Source organism: Solea solea, chromosome 14 (genome assembly GCF_958295425.1).
Source record: "Solea solea chromosome 14, fSolSol10.1, whole genome shotgun sequence".
In the NCBI taxonomy this organism is placed as follows: Eukaryota; Metazoa; Chordata; class Actinopteri; order Pleuronectiformes; family Soleidae; genus Solea; species Solea solea.
In genome coordinates, this window is record NC_081147.1 from 21,440,021 (window position 1) to 21,464,624 (window position 24,604).

The following is a 24,604-nucleotide window of genomic DNA, read 5'->3' on the forward strand; positions in this document are numbered from 1 at the left end:
GTAATTTATTGACTCCCATTTACAAAGCCATAATACTAGTGATCAAGCCCTTCAACCGTAAAATGCAATAAACTAGGGAAGTGTTTTGTGAACAAAGGCAAATAACGAGACCCCGCACATCATTATGTTCCCTTCATATCCCATTAGACTAGTTCCAAATGGGTTTTAGGTTAAGAAAGCCATGACATACAGTATATAGGCCGGGTCAAACTATTTGGGATGAGCCAATGCAGTATCCAGTTTGATCTACTACTCGCCAAAATGACTGGATCGAATATCGGAAAAAGATACATAAAATCTGATATAGTGAAAAAAAAAAAGGAAATATAACATAACCACTTACCTCAACTCAAACTGTAAAACTGTACATTAAAAGCAGCAACAGCATGTCAACTGAATCATATTGTGAGCTACTATAACATCACAGTCAGTGTAATGGTTAGCACTCTGTGCCTTTGCAGCAAGAAGACCCGGGTTTGAGACTCGTTTGGAACAAGGACCTTTCTGTCCTCCACTCTCATGGAGTGTGAGAGTGGATGGTTGTTTGTCTCTATGTGTCCCTGTGATGGACTGGCGATCTGTCCAGGGTGTACTCCGCCTATCAATGGATGGATGAAATTGTAGCAATATGCATTTGAAAAGGTTATCATCAACAGCTTCGTAGTTTAAAAGATGTAATCAGACTGATATCGGTATAGATAGATACTCAAGGTTGTATCTGTATCGGACATGAAAAAGTGTTATCGAGCTATGTATGTACAAACTAGGATTACTCTTATTCCACTGTATGAACACTCGGCATTCTACTTTAGCAACCTCTCCTATAAAGCCCATACCCACCAGAGGCTAAATGGAAGCCACAATGCACCCTGTGTTTTAATAGCTCAATTAAAAATGGGCACAAGAGAATAATAGGCCCTTTTCGCAGCAGACGTTTTGACATGTCATATAAACACGGGTGTAGTATTAATGATATCTTTGTTCAGTCTAAGTGTCCCGGTGAGAAATGGTGAGCAAACATGTACAATACCACAAACTGAGGCAGCTAAATGGAATTCAGCCACGACACATTACTGCAATAGGTTAAAATGTCTGAAGAGAAAAGGGACTTTGGTCAAAACTTGTGACTGTCATTCCACACAAAGCTGTCAACTGACAACATCAGTAATGTTAGGTCGATGCCCTATAGACCGAGCAATTTAAATTATAGCAGGTGCTGTCAATAATTATCTTTTCAAAAAAAAAAGTAAGCAACTGGTGACAGGTTTTTGAAGAAAAGCACAAATAGCAATGGTTTTACAAGCAATTGCACACGTACATTCCACTTTACCTGGAGCTGAAAATTGTGTAGTAGTAGTGGCAGGAAGATGTTTTACCAATGTTCACAAATGATTTCTCTCTCAACAGAAGTACAAACAAAGCCAAGTAATTCAGCTGCTTCCCATCGTGACCCTCAGACTGGACAATGTTAATCACAAACAGATAAGAAATTCATTAGGCGTCCAAATAAAAACAATCTCTCCTTGATAAGAGGCAGCTACATTATAATTAAACTGATGCCTCTCCGTTTTCATTAGGCTTTGGAGCCTGGAAATTTGGAGGACTGAGCCACTGAGTTGCAATTAAATATGATTGTTTTATTACACATTTGAGTCTCCAGAATAAAACAAAGGCCCCGGGTTAATACAACAGTGTTCATGCAGAAGGAAAAGTAAAAACTATCAGGCCACAGAGACATATTGTGGTGCAGAAAACAGGTTCACATTGTAGTGTGAGAGAATTGGTTGAGTCAGGATTAGTTACACTGCTGAATACTGAAAGGAAGGGACAGGCTGAAATGTGTAGACAGATATTTTGAGTCCACTGCTTTGTCTGAATAATCTTTTCTTTCTCTCTTGTTTTGATTTCTACACCATCCTACATTCAACCTTCCACCTTCCTCGCCACCTATCTCTCCCTAACTTTCTCACTCTTTATCCCTGCTTTGTGCATTCTCGCTCAGAATGAATGTAAAATGGCTCACTAGCTTCACAGAATTCCGATATGGCCAGCTTTGAGCCCTGCAGAAGGGAGAAACAAAGAGAAAAGAGACAGATTTCTATGTACTTCTGTGCTGTGTGCTTGTTTTGGCAGGGGATGGTACTGCTTACTTCTCAGCTGTCAGCGATGCCCTGACAAAGCCTTGTCTGTCCACAAAGATACTCAGACCAAGACTGAAGTGTGAGATCAGGACCCACATTCTCCCCCCACATCACAAATCCACACAGAGAGACAAACCAGAAAGCGAACACAAATGCATGCACATGCATAAACAGCCCACAAAACAGAGGTACAAGATGAAAGCTTTGGCTGTATAATGTAGAATGACATGAATCAGATCAGTCAATGCCAACAGTGATTCCAAACCCAGAATCATATTATTTCTATTATATTTTCTTCCTCTTTTTATTCCAAATATCCTTGCTTAAGAAAACACTCACAGTCAAAACAACTGGTAGACTGCTCTCTTCCTCTTGAGTAGAACATGATGTTAAGGAAATCACACAATAATACAAAAATCCCATCTGTGAAATGGCACTCGGGTCTATTATTCACAACCAGGGAACCGTGTGTAGGAAGATTTAGCTCACTGACAAACACTGAAACTTGGCCTGGCGTCTAAAAACTACGGTGAGTTCCTATTTTTTTGGCATTCCCTATTCATGTAACTATAACTCACCTACATGAGTGCCACACTTACACCGTTAACTGAACATATGGAAGGGTGAAGGTAGTTTGGTTTGACGTGCGGGGAAAGAGAGAGCAGGCAGGTCACACTAATGTGGACCCATAATCTCTCCTAGAGCGACTAGGATGATCAATGCCATTCTAATGAGATAACATCTGGAACAAAGGACACTAATAGCAGACAGCTGCTGGGTAAAGTGAGCTAATTAAGAGAATATTCAGCAACACTAACTAATGCTGCAGCCAATGTGCCCAGGTTTTGAACCCCACCCCGTTAACATCCAAAACACAACATGTTGAATATTTCATAGTGTGTCTAATAACTTATTATGACACTGCAATATCAGTGGTGATGCATGAGCGAGGGGGCAGTGAAAAAGACAGAAATGCCACAACATCTCAGCTTGACATGAGTGCTTATCGAGCAGCACTAAATTGGTCGGTTATGGAAGAAGATCTGCTCTGAAGTAACCTAAATCAATCCTCTCACTTTTTATCTTTCCTTCACTCTCTCAGTGTGTGTGTAAATAAATGAACATATTTTCTGATAAAGGTAAGCTGAAGCCATTGTTCAGTTCCATATAGCTCATCACCACCTGAGTAAACCGTGCGCATGGAACTTGAAATTCGCTCGACAATGACTTGCGTTGAATGTGAAGGGCTGCAACAGAAAGTCCACCGCCAAACGGTGGCTAAGCACGGAAGCGGGATCCAATTAGTTCTATGATTAGAAATGAAAATAATGGAGAGCTGCATCAAAGGAGACTTTGTCGTGTCTGTAAAAGTGTCTGTCTAAGACTTTGGTGATCATGAATAAATATAATTACGAAGAACAAAAGAAAACACAGTGGTCCAACATGAGTTTGAACAGCACTCCATTGTTTGACCATGAAGCATTAATTACATACATGTATAGTGAAATAAAAGGTGCAAATGAAAAACCTCTCAGAAATTGTCTGCAACTTTTCACACTTCATTTGTCTTGTGCTATTGTCATTATTATTCCAGCCAGCCATCCATCGTCTACTGCTTTATCCTCCACATGAGGGTCTCAATGGGCACTGGTGCCAATCCAAGTTGACATGGGTGAAAGGCATGGTAAACCCTGGTCGCCAGTCAATCACAGGGCCGCATAGAGATAAACAACCATCCACTCTCACACTCACAGCTGCGGCCAGTTTAGAGTGTCCATTTTGCCTAATCCCGAAATCTGCATATTTTTGGACTGTTGGAGGAAACCAACAAACTGGAGAAAACCCACCATATGGCGAGATGACATCATTATTATCATTATTATTATTATTATTATTATTATTATTACTGTTGCTTGCTTAGCAAAAAATAACCTAACATCCATGTAGATTTTTACATTTAATGTGCACACTGTGCTAGCCGACATCAAATACAGCACCAACCTGACACCAATAAATGTGAGTTGGCTGCTGGCTTTGTGATTGGTGACTGGTGGTTTGATTGGTGAAAATAAGTGAATGCATGACACCTGCATCCTGGGTTCCATCTGAGTTAAATGTTCTTCTGCATAAGGTATAAAAAAAACCAAAACACTCTGGCTTCTGTCTGCACTGGGAGTGCATATATAATTGGCATTAACTAACAAAAGACCCTCTGATAGACACAGGTTTTTAATTGGGTTCAATTTGCAATGACGGAAACATGACAGATGTAAAAAAATTTAGCAGTCTGCTCTCTGACTCTGGCACCTTTTCTGACAAGTACTTTTCAAGCATCTTAAATTGTCCAGTTGCAATAATGAGTGTATTTTAATAATTTGTATGGTTATTACAGAACAAAGTTGTTGTTTTGTTGATACATCAATGGTCACCTCTGAGTTTAAATGTGTTCATGAGGGATGTATACATTTAATCACCGTGACATTGTTACTTGGCTCCATTGTGCTTTCCTATGGTTGTGTTTCCCACTTCCAACATGTTGTTTTCTGATGTGTTGCTTCACTGTGTCTTTGTGATGTTTTGGAGGAAAGAGGAAAACTCCTCTTCTGGCAAAGGGAAATAAGCCTTTTTTTAAGTGGGTTAACCCTTGTGCTAAGAAATAAAATCTGTATATTCACCCACATATGGGGAGGTTTATGTTTCTGGAGTTCTTGTGTTGAGTTTGCAGCAGTGAGGCAGTTGGGGTCAGGGGGCCATAGAACGGTTTCTTTCTCTAACAGTTGGAACCATGTCCAATTTATATTGGTTCTCACACTTTATATGTTTCTCTTTCTTCTTGACAGAGAAACTGAAGATACAAAAAAAACCTACACCTGAGTACCTACACCGGTCTATTGGGATGAACCAATTCTTGAAAAGAATCAATTAAAGCGGCCTAGCATACTGTTTACAACTGCATTGTTGCTATATAAACATCTCTTGAAAAATCTTAATTGACTAAATATGTATGACATGAAAAAAAAAACTATCTGTCACTTTCACTCATCTACATTTTCCTCCCTCTGCAGTTTATGTAGATGTATTGCCTGCAGGTAACACTGTTGATTTTCTTTCAGGCCGTCTTTTGTGATGTGTTTATTGCACATGTTCACATTTTAATGATGATGAAAATGATATATTCCTTTTGTTGACTCAAAACATTAATTGAAAAGGTTAATTAAATATCTAAATATTAAACACTTAAAAGTCAATTAATGCTGTAACCCATCATTTTACCCCTGCACACTTGCCTTGTATTTCTGTGCATTTCATTAAAATGTGTTGGTGTGTATGCAACTAATTACACATCAACACTCAACTAAATCCTTCACCGCTTTGACTCTTACAACTCTGACTCATATTCATGAGTATGAGGGACGTAGTGTATAGTAACACCAGAAAAGTACATTAGTATGGGTGGTTAGGGAAATAGGAAGAAATACCATCAGGTTTGAGTGCGGTCGAAACTGCAACAGCGCTATTCCTCAGAGAGTATGACAACGGCAGTGAAAAAGCTCCCAACTAACAGTAATTGGTTTTAAAATAATAGAATTCATTACAGTTATGGTGCTTGTTCGGAAATGCAAACAGGGAAAGAAAAAAACAATCACTAGAGACTTGGGCTGAACTGCTTCACTAAAAACCATGGGGAGATGAAAGGCATAATTCAAATGACAATTTTAGAACCCTTAGTTCATTTATATCAGAAGCTCAAAAGATGTTGCCAGCATAATAACATCAAGATTTTTTTTTTTCTGTTCTTTTGTTCTACTTGCGGGGCTTGGAAGGAACTTTTTTCCTCTCAATTTCATTCTTTTGTGGTAGCAAATTCCTACTCCTCACAAAGAGACATGTGAGGTGACACACAAACAATCCAGCAAACAACACCCGTCGGCGGCAGAGACAGCCAACTGAAAGCTAACACGAAAAATCTTGACAGGAAAGAAGAAAAACACCTCACACACAACACTGAATTTGCTGCTTGTCTTATTTAATGACTGTGTAATTATACACATCAGCTTTCTGTATTGTAAGGTCCTGTGTTTTCATTGCGTCCATTGCAGACTATGTTGGATTCAAGGCCAGCAGCTCAGGTGTGAAGAAGACCTCCATCCAATCAGTGTTAAAAAGATCATCTCTCAAGCCACTCAGGACATAAAAAGACAGGTCAGCCATCTTGACATGATTGGATGTCACCTCACATGCTGGGTCTATAGCCAACATCAAGGACATCACCATTTGGAGCACTATACATCTACCATCAGTTCAGCCTCAGGTCAATATCTAGTAATTGGCCCCATTCTACAGAAATGCTTTAAACATTTTGACCACAAAATGATAGAGCCAAAAGCTTTGACGATATATTTTCAGCAATGAGAATTTTTCTTTTTATTTATTTGGCAATTTACTTGGAGAAAAACAAGACGCCCGTATGGCTGTGCATTAAAAATTGATGTGGTATGTTAGTGAGGCCACATGAGCTGAATGAAAAGGTGGAGAAATCATGATAGTGAGCACAGCATGGGTAAGCAGTAAAGGTGTACTTTTCCACCGCTCTCTTTTGCAGTTCCTATGCTGGAAAATAACCTAGGACATAAAGCTATATCCAGCCAAGACCACTGAAAGAACACGAGTGGCCGCAAATCTGTGTCACATCCAGAGCACCGGGTGTCGATAGTATGGCTTTCATGGAAAGTCAGAGAGGAGACAGAGATGTGATGGGTTTTTGTTTTTCTCTCTCTGAGGGAAAGAACTGTGATTGAATACACAAAAAGAGTGCAACAGTGATATGGTGTCAGTCAACAAGAACAGTGTATGAGGGGGGGATATACGGAGAGAACCACAAGCAAAGACAGGGATATCAATGGTGTGCTTCTGGAAGCATAACTGATATCTTGTTGGTAGGGGACTGCATCTGTTCATCAGAGTGGGGCTGATCTAATAAATAATTCAGGTATGACTGCACAAAAGAGTTGTCAATACAACATGTCTTGTTGATTGCAGGTAAGGCAACATATGTTCCCCTGATTACACAAGGGAAGTGTTAAAAGGAAAATGAGTAAAACTAGCAGAGGTTGGCTGTCAAACACAATGTCAGAGGGAGCCTCAGTTTTAGCTCTGTAAACGGGGGGGGGGGGATGATAATACATCTGTTTTGAATCCTCGTTTCACCTCTTTATCATCAGTAGGATGTACTGATCTATGTAGGCAGACCACTCTGGATGCTGTTGAGCCATTTCACACTTTCTCTACCCCTAAAGACCAAACATCTAACAAATAGCATTAGTGGCACACACAGCGGTGGTTTCGTGGGCTAAGAAAAACCCATTAGGTCAATTCCATAACAACAATGTGGCTTTCAGTCCTGTATGCACTGCACCCACTGGCCAAATCAGTGGACACCCACTGCCACCAAGTGCTGGCCTTCAGTACTACAATACTGGCGGGAGAACTGCAGCTGTTTCCGCCTCCGCCCTAAGAGGCAGACAAGCGTCCATGTATGACCAGCCACTGTGCACAAATAACACACTGCAATGCAATTTCATTAGCACTGTTGTGAAACCTTTGTAATGACCTAGTACAAACTCTGTACAGTAAAAAGGAGATAAAACTACTTAATTTCCATAAAACCTTGTCGTGACCATGTTAGTAATTTGAAACCATACAACGAGGATGCTTGAAGGAAGACAAACTCACTCTGTATTAAACCACCACTCTCAGGCGCAGCTGATCAAAGCTTGCAGCTTCAGTCTTCACTTTGGTGTGAGTCTAGTTTTCTATTCATTTGTTTATCATTGTACATTTATTCATCCTTTCAGGGCCAGGGACATCCCGTCAGTAAACAGCTTAAGAGTGATACAGCTTGAAGGCTGTCATTTCAAAACGGTGGCCCATTTTTCCTGAGCACCCTTACAAAAGAAGTTGCAATCCACACAATAACACAGTGAGTGATCTGGCCTTGATCATGTCACCAATCATTACAGCAGAGAGCTGTATAGGGAATCGGTGGGAAACTTGGCTGTTGATGAGGCGATTATGTGGCTTTACTCTTGTGCCTCCGAGTATGACAGTGCTATGAAAGCAATGCAGCTGATAGGCAGGGACTATACCTTGTTAGCACTCTGTTGTGCTGAGTGGACTAGTTGGCTGAGCAGTAAGGCGCTCCCACAGGGCATGGTGGGTTTACTGCAAGGGAAGGGAGGGATTATAAACTGGCCATCAATGTGACTCTCTCCAAAGCTACAGGGACATTGGCTTCTACTCATGCTGACCATGGGTCCCTCTTAACAGTTTCCCTTTTTTGTCCTCATAGCCTCAAAACCATTCACTGTGTCAGTTGTGAAACTGATATAACAAATCAACATGTTTTTAGCATTATATGCTATTGTGGACACTTCCATCATTGGAATTAAAGTGCATAAATTGTCAGTGTGAAGTCTGTGTTGGGATCCACTGAAAATACATGAGGGAGAGCCTTATAGGGCTTGGAGCAGAAGCGTACTACCCTACTACCCACAGCAGGCATCCTCCATGCAAATCTTGACATACTCAGACGGGTCCACATTTCACAGAGAACGCATTTTGAAATAGCAGACAACTCCATCAACGCAAATAACTTACTAAATATACACAGATGTAGAGAGGGATATCAAAAACCTAAAGAAGCAAATAAAGAAATCGGGAGTGACTGAGGGAGCAGGCAACCATAAAACATGGGGATACACAGAATTTCACAGCTGTGTGAACAGTTAAAGCAGATGCGATGGGATGTGATGGTGGATGCATACAGAGAGGCGGGTTGTAAAAATATGCTATAAACTTTATGGAGCCTAATGCGGCCCTTCAGCAGCCTCCTGCCGAGCTGAGCATGTCGACAGTGCCGTTGAGTCTGTGACAGAGCTGTGGGGGAGAGATGTACAACTGAGAGCATAGCCAGTATTCACAAGCTCCATCACTGGTGTGAGGATGTGCATACAGTACATAAAAATCATAGAAATGCAATCAAAAGAACTAAGAATCCTATTTTTCCCCCTCTCTTTCTCCCTTTAAAATATACTCCATCATACTCGCCCTCCTGCACAATATCCAAATCCAGGATGTAATGTTCAAGTCTATTGGAAGTGCATGGAGAAAAAAAAAGTGCTACTCACCACACGCACAGATATTCAAGTATGCACACACACCAACACAAATACAGACAAACTATAAAGCACTGCCATAGCCACTGTTCAATCCAATATCAGCACACTGTGCCCACTCCAGCCTTTCATGTTCCCTTCAAAATAACAAGATCCAGGTCTCCCCTCTGATTGAAGAGGAAGCATTGTTTCTGCCTTTGAAAAAACATACATGTTTTATGGGTGTGGAAAGGAGATGTGTGAGGGGAAAATATAGTAGGGAAAAGAAAATAATTAAAAGATAAAAAAGTGAAAAGGGAAAAATGAATAGAAGACAAATGCTGATGGAAAAGTAACCTCAATTTTTCATCCCCAGTGGGAGCTAGTGTTGACTCAATCCTTCCCACGCAGCCAACCCTCTGTCACAGCAAGCTTTTGCTTCTTCCACAGCCCACAAAGGTCAATTTAAGCATAAGCGCCTCAAGACAAGCTTTTTGGCACAAAACAGCAACATTAATTGCTTATGTAGACTGTAAAGTTCAACATTACAAGGCAAATTTAACCTTGGTTACTACACTGAGAACATAGGTTGTAGAAGTGTGTCGATGATCCATCAAAATTAACGTTGTCACTGTTAAATTTTACACAAAATGTCAATAAAAACATTTAACACCACAATAATCTAGTTTTTTTTTAACATGGCTTCAGGAGCAAAACTAAATTTTTGACTGCCATCCCTTTACCAAACCAGTTGTTATTTGAATTTTTCGTTGTCCAGATTGTGTTGCTTCTAGTGGAACAGTTCATATAATTCTGAAAAACAGTGAATTCATCGAATAAAAAGGTGTTAATATGATGACAAATTTAGAGATTTTAAACATGAGCATCCATTTGTCATCAACCTTTTTGTGACTTCTCCTTGGTGTGAGGTGTTGTTGACACTAACATGAATAAAATGTGCCTGTGTTTCCATTTATCCAGGCCCAGCCGATTTAAATATTCAACTCCTGAAGTTATATAGTTCATTATTAAAAGTATAGCATCCTTGATGATTGGGATTACAACTGTTTTGGGGCTCTCTTCTCTTCACCCCTTTCCCACACTCCTATTTCCAACTAGTTGAGGTCAAGTGGGCCACACACCGAGTCTATTTCTGCAAATCATGTTTTTTTTCTATTCACCGTCATGAGCTTGCTCGCTGTGGCAACTATTGGGTTTTTCTTGATGATATAATAAGGCCTAAAAACCTGAAATAAGTGCATTGCCATAATATTATATCATGAACCTCGTAGCACATAAGGGAAACAGTAAATAAAATGTTTCACTAAATAAAAACTGCATTTGTGTAAATAATTCAGCAAATATTAATTAGCCATTAAAAACAACAGCTGAGCTGAGATCTGTAGATAAGCTATTCAACAATTTTTATGTTCATCGGATGAACTCTGAAAGAAGCTTTCAGCCCATCAAAGAAACATCTTATTGAAGAGTCCAATCCACTGCATGTTTCCTTGATCTTAATTTAAGACAGAATGTATGGTGAACACTAGCTGAGGGCACAGGAGGCACATGATTAATTTTTCATTGTCGTTCTTTTAAAGCACCAAGGACATATGCCACATCAAATTTGCTTAACCCCCAGCACCCAGCTGAAACTACTTTGCTTGAAACAAGAAGTCTTTTAAATGATGTGGTTTTAGCAGGTTAACAGGAGAATCGTTCAGTGCTTTCTTTTCAGATTCACCATATTTTTCCCCAGTGAACAAACACTTGGTTGAAGATAAAGAGAAGCAATATATCACATTTCCTCATATGTATTCATCTCTCTCTTTCTGCCCCCATCATTGCCCATATGAAAGTTTTGCAGTCCTAGTTCTGTAACTTATTTCTGTTCACCTTCTTTAATAGTTATCCAATAAACTCACAAAACAGACAGATTTGAAAACATCCTGTAGCCGGGCTTCAAAATAGCACTGCTTAAAACCTACATGTACAACCTATGTGCAACCTGTGTTACTTTAAAACTGCATACATGTTTCCCATATGTCCTGGATGTGTTCCAATAAAGTGATTGGGAAATATGTATACTGCATGGTCATTATTAGACAAAGCTTGAACAACAAAAGATGTTTGCATAGCACTGTATTCCAGAATCATTAGGGTCATCTGATCTCTCCAGAGCTAACCATAGGTTATTTTAGTTATTTAGTTTTGGCACTTTTTCTGAGTGTTATGATTAATGAAAATCCACCATTGCGAAAAACCTCACGTCCCTTCAGGCATACTGTATATTTCCTTATGCCGCATCCAATGCAATTTCATTATAGACTAATTTTCAAATGATTACATGCCACATCTCATATCTGAAATAAATATTGTCAAAAATGAAAACTTAACTTTAGCTTAATTTAAAGCTGCCATCCATAATTCAGGAAAAGCTAGCAAAAGCAGGCTGTTCAGTGCTCTTGTGAAAGCCATGCCCCCACAAACCTGAACACACATGAATACACAGCTCTGCGAGAGATTCGAGCGATACCTACACACGCACAGAAAGTAACTTACTACATGACTAAATTTGTCTAAACAATAAAGCCCACTTGGGCAGTCTTGTGTCTCCTCCAAGCTTGGGTCCTCTACTAGAGGCCTGGGAGCCTAAGGGTTCTGCACAGTATGTTAGCTGTTCCTATATGACTGTGCTCTTCTGGACAGAGATCTCAGATGATGTTCCTTGAATCTTCTAGTTTCGGGGTCTCAGCCTTCTCAAGCTTCTAGTGTTCCTTCTTTTTGATGCTGTTGTTGCTTGCGATTGCCACTTCTATCGCCTGGATCTGGATTCTATCTGAACTACCTTTGTGGGCGTCTTCCATCCTGACCCTGGGACCTTCAGTCCATACTCGGCGCAGATGTTTCTGTACACTCCATGTTCCATGTACGCCCTCCCAGCCAGCGTCTTACACCCTGCTGTGATGTGCTACACTGTCTCAGGGGCATCTTTACACCTGTGGTCCTGCCTGGTGTGATAGACCACAGCCTTTACTGAGCTAGTGCCGAGGACCTGCCCCTGTGTAGCTATGATTAGTGCCTCTGTGCTGTCTTTCAGTCCAGCTTACATCAGCCATTGGTATGTTTTTTTTCCGATTCAACCCTTTACGGTGGAACATGCCATCTAGTGGCTTGTCCTTCCTCTGGCCCCTCCTCTCTGCTGGGTTTCAGCTGCCTGAGGCATTCATTTAGCAGGTCATCAGTGGAAGCCATCTTCCTGATGTATTCTTGGATGTTACTTGTTTAATCCTGGACAGTGGGCTTTGACACTCACTAGTCCTTTTCCTCCTTCCCCTTTGTGAACAATCTCAGGGTCCTGGACTTAGGGTCAAACCCTCTGTGCAACTTCAGCATCACTTTTTTCATTCCTTTAGCTGCCACCATCACTAAAAAGCAGCACCAATGTTCCAGTTTTGCCTTGTTCCCTGTCCTTCTTCTTTTTTTGGAAAGCCGCATCTAAAAACTTTCTTGTCCCAGTAGGTTGTGCTCCAGAGGTCTAAGGGACAGTGAATTTTGGCTGTAGTTTCTCTGCCATGACTCACTGTATTCTAAACCTGTTGCTGCTTCTGTGTGTCTGGTCTAGTGTCAAGTTGTGTATCCTGAGGTAGGTAATACCTGGGCTTTGCATCTACTGGCAGGCAGGACTGGTTAAGATTGACAGATACACAAGCCACCAATTACGTCAAAAAGTTAAATCCCTTGACTGTATCCACTATGAAATGAAAAGACAAACACATCAGAATTCTGCAGAAAACACTTTCAATAAATCAGACTTTGTGCAAACCACCTTAACCACCAACCTCTGACATCTCAGAGCTGACCAGCATGTTAACTTGGAAATAAGCAGTCATCTGTCCAGTCATACAGGAGGTTAATTACCCCCCAGTGGTCTGGGGTTAGCCACTAATCAGATCATGTACTCTTTCTTAGTTAAAATGCAGTGTCACTGTCACAGTCTCAGCAGGATTCCTCGGATATGGCGGTGTATAAAAGACAAGTCTACTTTCACACCAACACTGCAGGAGCCACTGATGTACTGCTACAATGTGGACCCTGACTTGTGACATAAATCAGACAAATCTTTAAAGAGACTGATGTCATAAAGCTGTCATTGTTTTGGTCAAATAACAGCAGTGTCTGGCTCATCTGCACTGTTCAGGTCTACCTGCAGGCGTGTTGTTACCTTGGTAGGTGTGGTTTATTATTATTTTCCTCAATATTGCTTAAGGAGGCGAAGCAAGCATTTGTGAATGAGCAATGTTGCACACTTACACGCTTCTCAGACTCGATTAGAACCAATTCACACAGTTGTCTATTTCTTCCATCATTCCCCCCAGAGAGAGGGGAAAGTGCCAGAGAAATTTCATGCCTGAGACAGAGGAGTTACAGTTATGTGTTCCCAATAGACAATCTTGACTAACCCTCTCCTTCCAGCACACCTGAGAGCGCTATATCCCACTGACGCACGCCGACAGCGTGAAAATAGGAAGCTGCCAGTAAAGCAAAAAGCAAACTGTAGCCCAAGACCAGCTAACCAGGCTAAATTCGTTCCCCTGTTTTTTCCTGTTTCACTGAAGCATTTAAAGAATGACAGCTCATAGCCTTCACTATATTAGTCATATCTGTAGACTTCTATTGGAGGACTGACACAGTGGATGCAAAGGTCAGGTCAAATGCTTCAATATACTCTTGAGTTTAAAGATACTTCTTGACAACCTGGGTATCTGGCACTTTCCACATGGTTTGCAGAACGTCTGAAAATCTGCCTCCACAGCTCAGTTGAGCAGTCATGACACAAACTGGGCCATTTCTGTCATATTCCACTTACTTAACACAATGTGACTATTGCTGCCGATCGAGAGCTACTCCATCAGCATCTATAAAGGCCAAGCCAAAAACCCACTCCTCCAACAAAAATAACCAAGCACAAAAGACCAGTTTGACAAAGAAGGAGAAAATGCAATCGATACAAAATGTCTCTGTAAAATGCTTCAAAGAACGAGGTTTGTCTGAGTGTATTGGCAGAGCAGAAGCCAGGTCACAGTGTGCTGCTTTACCTTGTCTGTGTTCCCGTTAAGCTTTACAGTCCTCTTAATCCTTACAAAGCTCTCAAAAGGCATTGGAATACAATTTAAAGTGATAATTTAACACTTGCTAAACCAATAATGGAGTGTTACTTCTTTTTTCTAGAAGTTTCTAGACTATTTTATTTTTTTTAAATATCATCAGAAATGTTTCTTACAAAAGAACAGGGTGCCACTATATGGGATCTTGAGATAAAAAATAATAAAATAGAACTGTTCATGCAGTGAAGAGAAATTTAAGCCTTACTTTACACCGACAACCTACATCATTTTAGATAATTTAGGATTTGTTTTTGCAAACTAGCCTAAAGGTAAAGTGAATATTACAAAAAGCTCTAACAATGCTTATGTAAGAAAAACAGTCTTGTGGACTTCACCGCTTTCACACATTTGTTGCAAATTTAAATACATGGCCATGGGACAGTGTGCTATGACGAAATATGGGAGAGAGAAAAAACAGCTGCCAAGAAGAAAATATTAAAAATTTAATGAAACACTTGAACATCCTTGAAAAAAAGCAATGTGTTGCTGGGTTTGACTGAATCGCAGTCATCCTCCTCTCAGTGATAAACTGTCTGCACTAACCAGATCCCCACCCCACAAAAAAAATGAAATTCTGAACTCCTCAGAGCAAGTGACAAGACGTGATTGACAGATTATAACAGTCATGTGACAAACATTCTCACTCCCTCAAGGATCCATGTGAGAACATTTCAGCGTATTTCATCCGGTATCCAAACCTTGGGAAAATAGTGCAAATGTATATCATTTCTTTTCTAATACTTACAATTTTGATCACATGCACTTGGAAATATTTTATTCTCAAACCATGTTTCTCTTCTTCTTGCCATGGTTGTTAAAAGAGGCTCCGCACCTCTTAATATTGCAGTGGAGAGAAAATGAAAAGAAGAGAAGAAATGTAGACATGTAGTACCCCACTATGGTAAATATGGATTTATGTATAAATGTGTAATTATGGAAAAAAATAACTTGAATTTGTAAAGAGGGCCAGGGACTTGAGTTATGTTGTATTGAGATGGCAATGCAATGTAATATTGTAAGAATTGATTATAGAAAATTGCATGAAAAACTACCGTGCAGGAACCAGTATTGAGGCCAAGACATTATTACTAGTGTCAAAGTGTAGTATCTCTATTAATATCCTGTGTTCACCTATAGGATAATATTGACAAGTGACCTGATCTGCTGACACGACACTAAATAACTAATAAAGATTCAACAATGGACTATCAAAATGAAGTGTTACAAAAAACAAATTACTAGATAGCTTTCCCGCCATCTACAGCAGGGTGCACCTGTGGAAAAATAACAAACTAGACCCGATGACCTTGCCATTGGCGCCAATGGCAAGCCTGAGGAGAGAAGTACCACACATATACACAAGCACTTCATGAATGTGCACATGAATGGGTGGATGCGACTTGAAGTGTAAAGTGCTTTGAGTGGTGCTTAAGACTGGAATAGCCATAGCGATGCAGTCAATTTACTAAATTTGTTGTATGGTATCGTCTTTTTGTCATTTTGTGTGTGCATGCGTGTGTGTGTGTGTGCGGCGTGTGTGTGTGTGTGAGAGAGAGACAAATGTGTGTGCTAAAAGCATTAAGTGATATATATTCTCAGTATGTGATGAGTCTCAGACAGAATGAGCACAGTTGGAATCATTTAGATGCAGCATGTCCTGATAAACAGATTACATTGCAGATTATGAGTATTTGTGTAAAAGCTATCTCTCTTTGTTGATATGCTAATGTGTGTTACACTGCAATCCATTTCAAAAGAAACGGAAAACCAACAAAAGGCATTCGAGTTAATTTCCAACCCGTATAATTTCAGAATCCCTCATTTGAAAGTGCAACCATTCACATTCAAAAATTGTGTTTGTAATTTATTGCCTTTCCAAATTACAAACCATTAGCAAAATCTGGGCCGAAAATAAAAATCCAGGCCATAAAAATGACCTCATCCTCACTTCGGAATGTGATTCTTGACAATGTTCCAAGAAGAAGTGCATGTGTGTGTGTGTGTGTGTGTGTGGGTGTGTGTGTGAGTCGGGAAGACACATATAAGGAACAAGATTCAGATGCCAAATAAATAATGGGCTACTTACCGCAACTTTGCTCCCAGTTATCTGCATGCAGCGATCAGCGGAGAAGGTTAATGTGCAAAAAGACACAAACAGCACAATTATTAGTAGGCTGGAGACTGAGAGTCCTCTCCATTACACGTTGAGGCATTAGCGTAACTTGTGTGACATCAAACATACTTCACACAATTATAGCATACACTCTACAGCTTAACTTTTTAAAAGCCAACAAGGGAACACTTGTAATTATGCATACGCAGAAGATAATGTCTGTGTTTGTCAAGAGCAATTTCCCAATATTTTTATTCTTAATAAGCAGGAAACAATGTGGCTCAATTAAAACATTTAGGAAAAGGAACTACACAAGTATGTTCATAAGGAAAAGGTACTGTCAATACATGGCAACAACAACTGTGGAAGTGATGCGTCAACATGTTTAAACATGCAGGAATCATCGAGCAATTAACAGGGTAAAATATGATTGTCCTTGTGACTCAGTGACAGATATAGACTCAGAGATTCAATGCAGAACTGGAACGGTGGCTACTGTGGACAAAGGCCACAGAGAGTCAATCAATCAGCTGCCATTAGCACTGGACTTCAGGTGTCAAATTTGTGCGGCAGAGCTGCGATGAGCCCATGCCGTCAGCACGACTCATGGAGTTTAACCTTGTTATCTGCCAACAGTGACGGGGAGCAGGATTGTTTTTATTTGTGCAACCACGGAGCTTGTTTCACAGTGGGAGGGTGTCTGTCAGCTGCGTAAATGTATTCTAATCTGTGACTGAGTGTCTCTTTCTCCGCTGCATGTTTCAGAGGAAAATGCAATTGACTGCCCAAAGTTGCAGAGCACAACTGTGCTCTTCGTCTTTTACAGCCTCTTTTTTTTTCTCTCTCTCCTGTTTTCGCTCTCCTCTTTCTAATCTGCCTTTCCATTTCTTTTATTGTCAATCTCAAACTCTGTGGTGATTTGATGCTTGAGAACCCCTCTCCAGCAGTTTATGATAGCCATAAAGCCTGTTTAAAGCATACCATCACCTGACCACGCACATGCTACTTTTTAATCATACCATGTATCCACGTTTCCCAGTATGGGCAATGCGGCATGTTACTGTGGTAAGTTCTTTGCGCACGAGTTCATTTTTTTAAACAGATTTTGTCATAAATACATCTAACGTTACATCGAAAATATGTAAGGAACAGGTGTTGTGGTTGTGGCTTTAGCTCTTTGTATGAGACAGTGGAAGTCTCCTCCTATTCTACCTTGGAAAATGGGAAGCCTGCTTAATCGAGTAAGGAGGAGGAGCAGATAATCATCACTGAATGTTACTGAAGTCATCAATTTTTTTCCAAAGAACTGAAAAAGTGTTTTAACTGTTGCAAATATGCTTTGCTGCTGCTGCCAGAACAAAAGTTCTTTGCAGTTTTGTGTTTTCTGATTCGTCATTGCACCCAGTGTGTATATCTGCCAACACTGCAGAATATTATTGTGTTTTAAGAATACTGCTGGCTAGACACCTTGGAATGATTTGCAATGTCAAACCAGAACTTGAACATTTTCCACAGATGTTGACGCATGTAATTGTGCATAAAAAACATTCTAATCTTTTCTCTAAAAGCAGTTTAGCTAAAATAACAGACACCATCTTGAGGGTTCTTAGAGAAGGAGGGAGGACCTCAAACAAAAGCAGCAGGGATTTTCACCAAGAAGTTGGTATTTTGAACACAATGTAGCACCTTGTTCTCGAAAACAACCGCAGATCTGCTCAGAGCACAAATTATAATTTGACTCGTGTCAAGGTGTTATTATTTTGCGACACCTGTTTTGAGCATCTCTTACACGGCAAACCTTGGAAAAATTATAGGCGGTCTGATGACATGCCTCAAAAGTCACCATAAACCTGACACCACTTAATCTAAGGTTAGCTGACAGCTAGCAGAGGTTTCATCTGATAAGCAAAGTGGTGTTCTGTGCATCCAGGGCTCCACTTGGCTGTGTGTGAATGTGGGGAAAAAGCCTCATGATTCATTTTTCATTATCATTTTTATAAATAATAAAATTAAGAACAGGACTAGAATAAATAACGTTTGTTTTCTAGAGCAGCAGCAATTATGTTTACAGCAGCAATGTCACTAAACTACAGTATAGTAACCATCTATGGAGGCAAATTAAAAAGGCACATTTTAAAATATTCATGACCTGAAATTACAGTGTTAAATGAAGAGCAGAGACATCTGTCACTATCACCTCCTGCTCTGTTCCCCTCCCTGTTGCTGCTGATGTGGATTCATCACCTGCAGATGCCGTGAAAGAGGGGGGGGGGGCTAAGCCTGTAGCTATAAGGTTACAACAATCTGACACGTTTGAAGATATGTGGCAAATGACTCTTGAAGTCTACATGCAGAGAGCGTTCATTTAGGCTTGTTCATAACAATTTACTATCAGCTTAACAAGTGTGGATGTGTAAAACGTACCTGGGAGCAGTTTAAAATATCACTTTGTAACGTGGCTTTCTACACAGGTGGTGTGATAACGCCCTCTTTGTTGTCAGAGTAAAACACCTCATTTCTCACTGGCTTCACTGCTGCAGATTTACTGCCCACTGTGCGTGTGTGTGTGAGGACATTTTAAATATGTTTTTTTCTTTGGTTTAAGCTGTGTGAGCGTTGTGATCTGCCTGATGTGATGGGATTGGTGGCACATTAAAATATTTTTTTTCCCCCATTTTATAATTTTCGGGCAGTCTTTGGCAAAGTGCTTATTTCACATTTTTATTGCAAAGATGATGAAAACACGATTTATTGGTCTGCACTGATAAACACTCATTAGTTTAATAATAAAAGGACTGGATGATCTGAGCCAAGGCCAGACCCCATTAAGAGAACAAGGTGGCACATTGATGGTAGCATCAAACAAAACTAAATTTAAATGAAAATAAGAACAGACGCCCCTCTACATGGCGCGAGCATCATCCTCCCTCCTGCTAGAGAAACATTTGAAATTTAGCAAGGAAACATTGACTGTCAGTAGACAAAGTAGGTCTCTGGGAGTGAAGTAAGTGCATTAGTGTAAAAGGAATTTAGGCGGTTTTGATGAGGTTGGCACACATTTGTAGAAAAAAGAGAAAACAAGAAATGAGGTAAAAGAGAAAAAGGCAATGTTCCATGCAAAGCTGATGGTCAAGGACATCCACAGACACACACCAACAAAAGCAGAACTGGGTACCGTTGATTCACAGCTCATATTCAGATGAACAGGGTCAATGTAGTATTTTCCCTTGAACAGATATCCATTTTGTGTTGGGGGGGTAATTTGCTAGACTCCTGCTGATGCACCTCGGTAGATTATGGGCCTGTTCTCAATCTTTCCCTGGTGATAGGCCAGCTGAGAGACAGCAATTCACAGGAAACGGGGATAAAAAAGCTTTGACTTTCATTTGAAAGTCAAAGTCGATATATTTTTGCTAGAATACACAAAGTAATAATCATGCGTCTCTCATATTAGCTATTTGGAAGTCAAGCATCTTTCCAACATATACTTACAACTATACTGTATAGCCTTTGTGTCACAAAATACATTACATTTTTTATTTTCATTTTTATTCTTGCTACAAAAAATGTGCAGTTTTTGTTGAAAAAACTGCACATGTTCAGATGAAAAGGCCTACAAAGTAAGAAAAGAAAAATTGGGACAAATTGGGACACGGCTGTAGGTGAGGAAATTTAAGTTTGCTGGGGGAGAGCTGGTGACGTTCATATACAGTATGTCCCACTTTTATTTCATGGATGCAATTAAACATAAGTAAATGTTTATAACCCACACTTCAATCTCACAATGCTGCAGGAATGTTTGGTGGAAAAAGATGGAGTCATATGAACAGTGAGAGCACCACAGTAAAAGAAAAAGACACCCCACAACAAGTCCAAAATCCATCACCGACACGTCTATTTTTTTCCATTTCAAACACAACATGTTCTATTTTAGTCCACAGTGCATGCACACCAGCAACCACATTAGCCCCAGATAATGTCTAAAACAAAAGTTGTTGGTTTTTTTTTTTTTTTTTTTAAAATAAAGCAGTCACTTCAACATTAAAGCATACATAAAATCTGCCAAACAAAAACTCTCATGGATATCTATTCTTTCAAACAATGCGCTGTCCACATTGCTGTTCTATTTAAAACTGTTGTAGTTTTTTTTATAGCAGCCCAATACTAAAATGATAGAGTCTGAGATTGATACTGTACACTCTAATAGTTATATGTATATCGTCTCTTGCAAAGGCAGCAGTGTGGTATCTCTATACTCAGTCATCATCACTGTGTTATAAAGATGGTATTGTGTAACTGTGCAATTTTGCATGACTCTGTGTATGCACTGATACAGTACATCACCATTGACATTCCCCCCTCCTTCAGTGCTATTGAATATGATAGCAGGGTGCTGACAGACACATCACATTTTGTCCTCTGTCCCTTTGACGACAAAGATTATGTTATTCATTTAAATAAAATATCGGAGCTCACAAAGCATAATGGGCCCTGTGAGGAATTCAATCATTTCGGATAATCATCATTATCAATAATGCCAGTTAATTACCATAACAATGAGCAAAGTAATAAATGATGATGTCAGGAGAGCACTTCCCGGTTCAGGAAACAGTGGGGACAGATATCACTTTTTTTTTTTTTTTTTTTTTTTTTCCTTCTTCTCTACCACACAAGCTTGGTTTTAACTTCAGAATAGGATACACAGTCCATCAGGGATTACAATCACAACTCAGTTTGGCTTGCTGCTGTCTGATTGTGAAGTGAATAAGTAATAGATGACATAATCCTAATTTGAATCGTCGATAATTTGTCAAAATATAAAACCATTTAGTCTGTAAAAGTTATTCTGATAACTAGCACTGACAGTGAAAATAAAACTGTGTGTTGTAGGCTCATGCTGGAAACTGCCTCTGTATTGAGGTGTTAGTGCTCCTTACAGTTGATAAACCCAAACAATGGAACATGGCACTGCCTCCACCACCGAGCAAAAGAACTCATGCATGCACCCAACTGGACAACCAAAAACATTTCATGCACAAACACGACCGGGCAAGCGGCTGACCAGAGCCTAGAATCGGGGTGAGTAAATAACTACAATTTATAGCCCTTTGATTGTGGCACAACGGGGGGGGGGGGGGAACAATGAGGAGAGTAAATCCAAACTGCAATCAAAGAAATGTGACCCAAGCATGAAAAGTGAGGAGTGAGGCGATGGCAGAAGTAAAGGGTGCACAAGTGAGGATGACACAGCAAGCCATAAAGCAGAGGATCAAGTTAAAACTCCACGTCAAGCGGATTGTCATAACACTGCAATCGACCCACTACAATTATACGCTACACTTGATTTTATAATGATACAGCTCTTAAGTCTCTCACTTACAGATTTGGCAGTGGCTGAGATGTACTGGACGACCATCTCGCGTTTGGTGCTCAAGTCTTTTCCACGCAGAGGGGCTTTGCGGTCCTCGTTCAGGTTCATGTCCTCCTACACACACAAACACACACACATATATATATATATAAAGTGAGAAATTTAAAAAACATTGATAGGAGAAATTAGGATGAAAGTTATTAGTTTTAGTAGATTATGTTCTGTGTATTAAAAGGTGTTCTTTATTACACAGTTACAACCACTGAGCATCAGAAAGTGGGGAAACAGGTGTTAAACTTCAACACTTCCTCAGCAAATACTTATTATGCTAGGGACAAAAGATAAGTAATCTAATACAGCACAATAGTTTCACGAGCCAAAGAAATATTTCAGATTTTTTTTAAATCAGATCATGTCCTTCCACAGTTGTACTAATTTATTTTGCAACCATGTCTCTTTCTCGAAGTCACAAGGTAGAGCAACAGGAAATAATGACAGTAATAATTAGTCCTTGAAATGAAAGCAGCACGGCTACAGCAATATAAACTGTGCACCCCAACTCAGAACAAGAGAACAGAATCAAACAACACTGCCTCTATTGAGGGCATGCAATCACATCAGAAAGGCTGAATAGGCAGTATCTGCGTGTTATTGGGAGTATTATCTTTGTGCTACTTTAATTCTGCATCACAAAAGACGTCTTTCATGTGAGAGACATCAGGAGATGGAGCGAAGGCCGGACAGAGCACTAAAAGCTAGGGAATGACATGATGATTAGAATGGAGGGGGATGTTTATCAGAAGCACTCTCTCACAAAGAGATGGCTCGAATGAACAGAAAAAAAAAAACATCTTCCTCAGGGTTAAGAATGGTGAACCGGCAGATGTGGAGTCATGCTGCCCTCTGCTGGCAGGAAAATAAATACGGCGTCCTCTGATTCGGGTGATCTGATTTAGGCAGTGACTCACTGACAAACTAAATGTGAAATTGTAAATTAAGTGTGTCACTCCTTAGTAAGAACACCGTCTTATGTAATGATTTGAATATTTCACCACAAGTAATCCAATTCAAACTGATTCTGTTTCATTAGTCGGTAAAGCATGGGCAGGAATCCCATCCAAGGCACCGTGACCTAAATTCTTATATTTCCTCTAGTAAATGCCCTCAGAGCTGAAAAAACTATTAACATCTTTTTTTTTGGAGAATGGCAAAGAAAAAAATTAGATGGAAACTTTTTGGTTCTTTACCCGAGGAAACTGGCAGGTTTTTTAATTAATCTTTGAACTTTGCTAATTTATCTGCTTAATTGGCATTCAATAAACGAGGCAAAATGTGTCAGGGGGAGTATGGTGTAGATGGGTAAGAGTAGCGAGCCTACGGGACACTCGCCAGGGGGGCAAACGAGAGGAATAAGGCCTCCATGTTAGTCTCCAAAATGATTAATGCTCTTTTATTAAATATACACTCGTGGGGTTCATAAAAGAGACTCCCAGGATATCGTCAACTGCGCTGCTGCTGCTGGAATAACTGAAATGATGAGATCCAAGTTTGTATCAAGGATAGTCGAATTTGCAAGAGACATGTTCTTGATTTCCTTTGCCAGAAATAGTTTTACTCTGCGAAATTGAAGCGTCAGAACCATGACTTCGAGGAACATCGTCTATCCCTGTGGACTGCTGTACGGCAAATGCATGAAGAAATACAGAAAAACCAGCCACCCTAAAATATCTATTTATTGTACTATTCACCCATATTTTCTGGACAGTGTAAGAAAAGTGCAACAATTCACGCTTAATTCAAACTGTACATAAAAAATAGAACAATAATATTATATAACAGGAGCAGAAACTCCTGCAGCAAGACGTGCAAATACAGCCCCATCCAGAGCAGCATAGGCCTCAAACCACAAGAAAAGAGCAATTAATGGCTACCATCAAACGGGCCTGAAGGTTAAATAAATACAAAACGTTCTAACTGTGGGGCAAAAAGGATCCAAGAAAAATAGAAGACGTATAAAAATGTTTTCGCTTCAACCGCGACAAATCGATTATTTCACCCACGAGCCTGATCCATGAATGTGTCAGGGCACACACACTAACTCTCCTGTGTGCTGGTTTTAATGTCCTGGGGTAAGGTGTAACTGCCGAGAGATCACAGAGGAGCTTATTAGCAGGAGTGACATGGGCGTATATAGAGGCACATAAAACCTCAAAATAGCTACGGCGGCACTGCAATGTGACATTCTTCTAGCACCGGATCTCTATCTCTACAAGCACCCCAAGTCCATACACTTACTCTTGACAATAGGGGAAAAAAAACAAAGCGGCACTGGTATCAAATCAGTCCTGATAAGGACGTCATGGTCTGGGTGGTTCTCACGTTGATGGACAAGTACAACCATCATGCGGGTGATAATGTCTTGACTGACAATATGCCGCACGCAATGACACCAACTCACAGCAGGAAGATAAATTCCATTTATCCGACTTCAACAAATATCCTGCCACTGCTTTTTCTTTTTATAATGACCGCTTTTCACCCTTTGTTGAACTAAGAGTCTATCAAGATGTAGTGCAAACTGACACACTGAACGCTGATGAAATGAGTCCGTGTTATTGTGTGTGCCGCCGTAATGAGCCTCTTGGATTTGAGTCTGC

General features: G+C 40.1%; 1 protein-coding gene across 4 annotated transcripts in view; it reads right to left on the minus strand.

Annotated features, from left to right (window-relative positions):
* The window catches only part of diaph2 (diaphanous-related formin 2), a 338,483-nt gene that overhangs the window by 295,888 nt on the left and 17,991 nt on the right, over positions 1 to 24,604 (minus strand). For 3 of the 4 annotated variants that reach the window (XM_058649427.1, XM_058649428.1, XM_058649425.1), the window contains 2 exons: positions 21,957 to 22,061; positions 16,550 to 16,570 (listed from right to left, as the gene is read on the minus strand). In XM_058649427.1, the coding sequence (XP_058505410.1) occupies positions 16,550 to 16,570; positions 21,957 to 22,061 (126 nt within the window). The remainder of the gene's footprint in view (positions 1 to 16,549; positions 16,571 to 21,956; positions 22,062 to 24,604) is intronic. The other variant, XM_058649426.1, reaches the window with a different exon arrangement.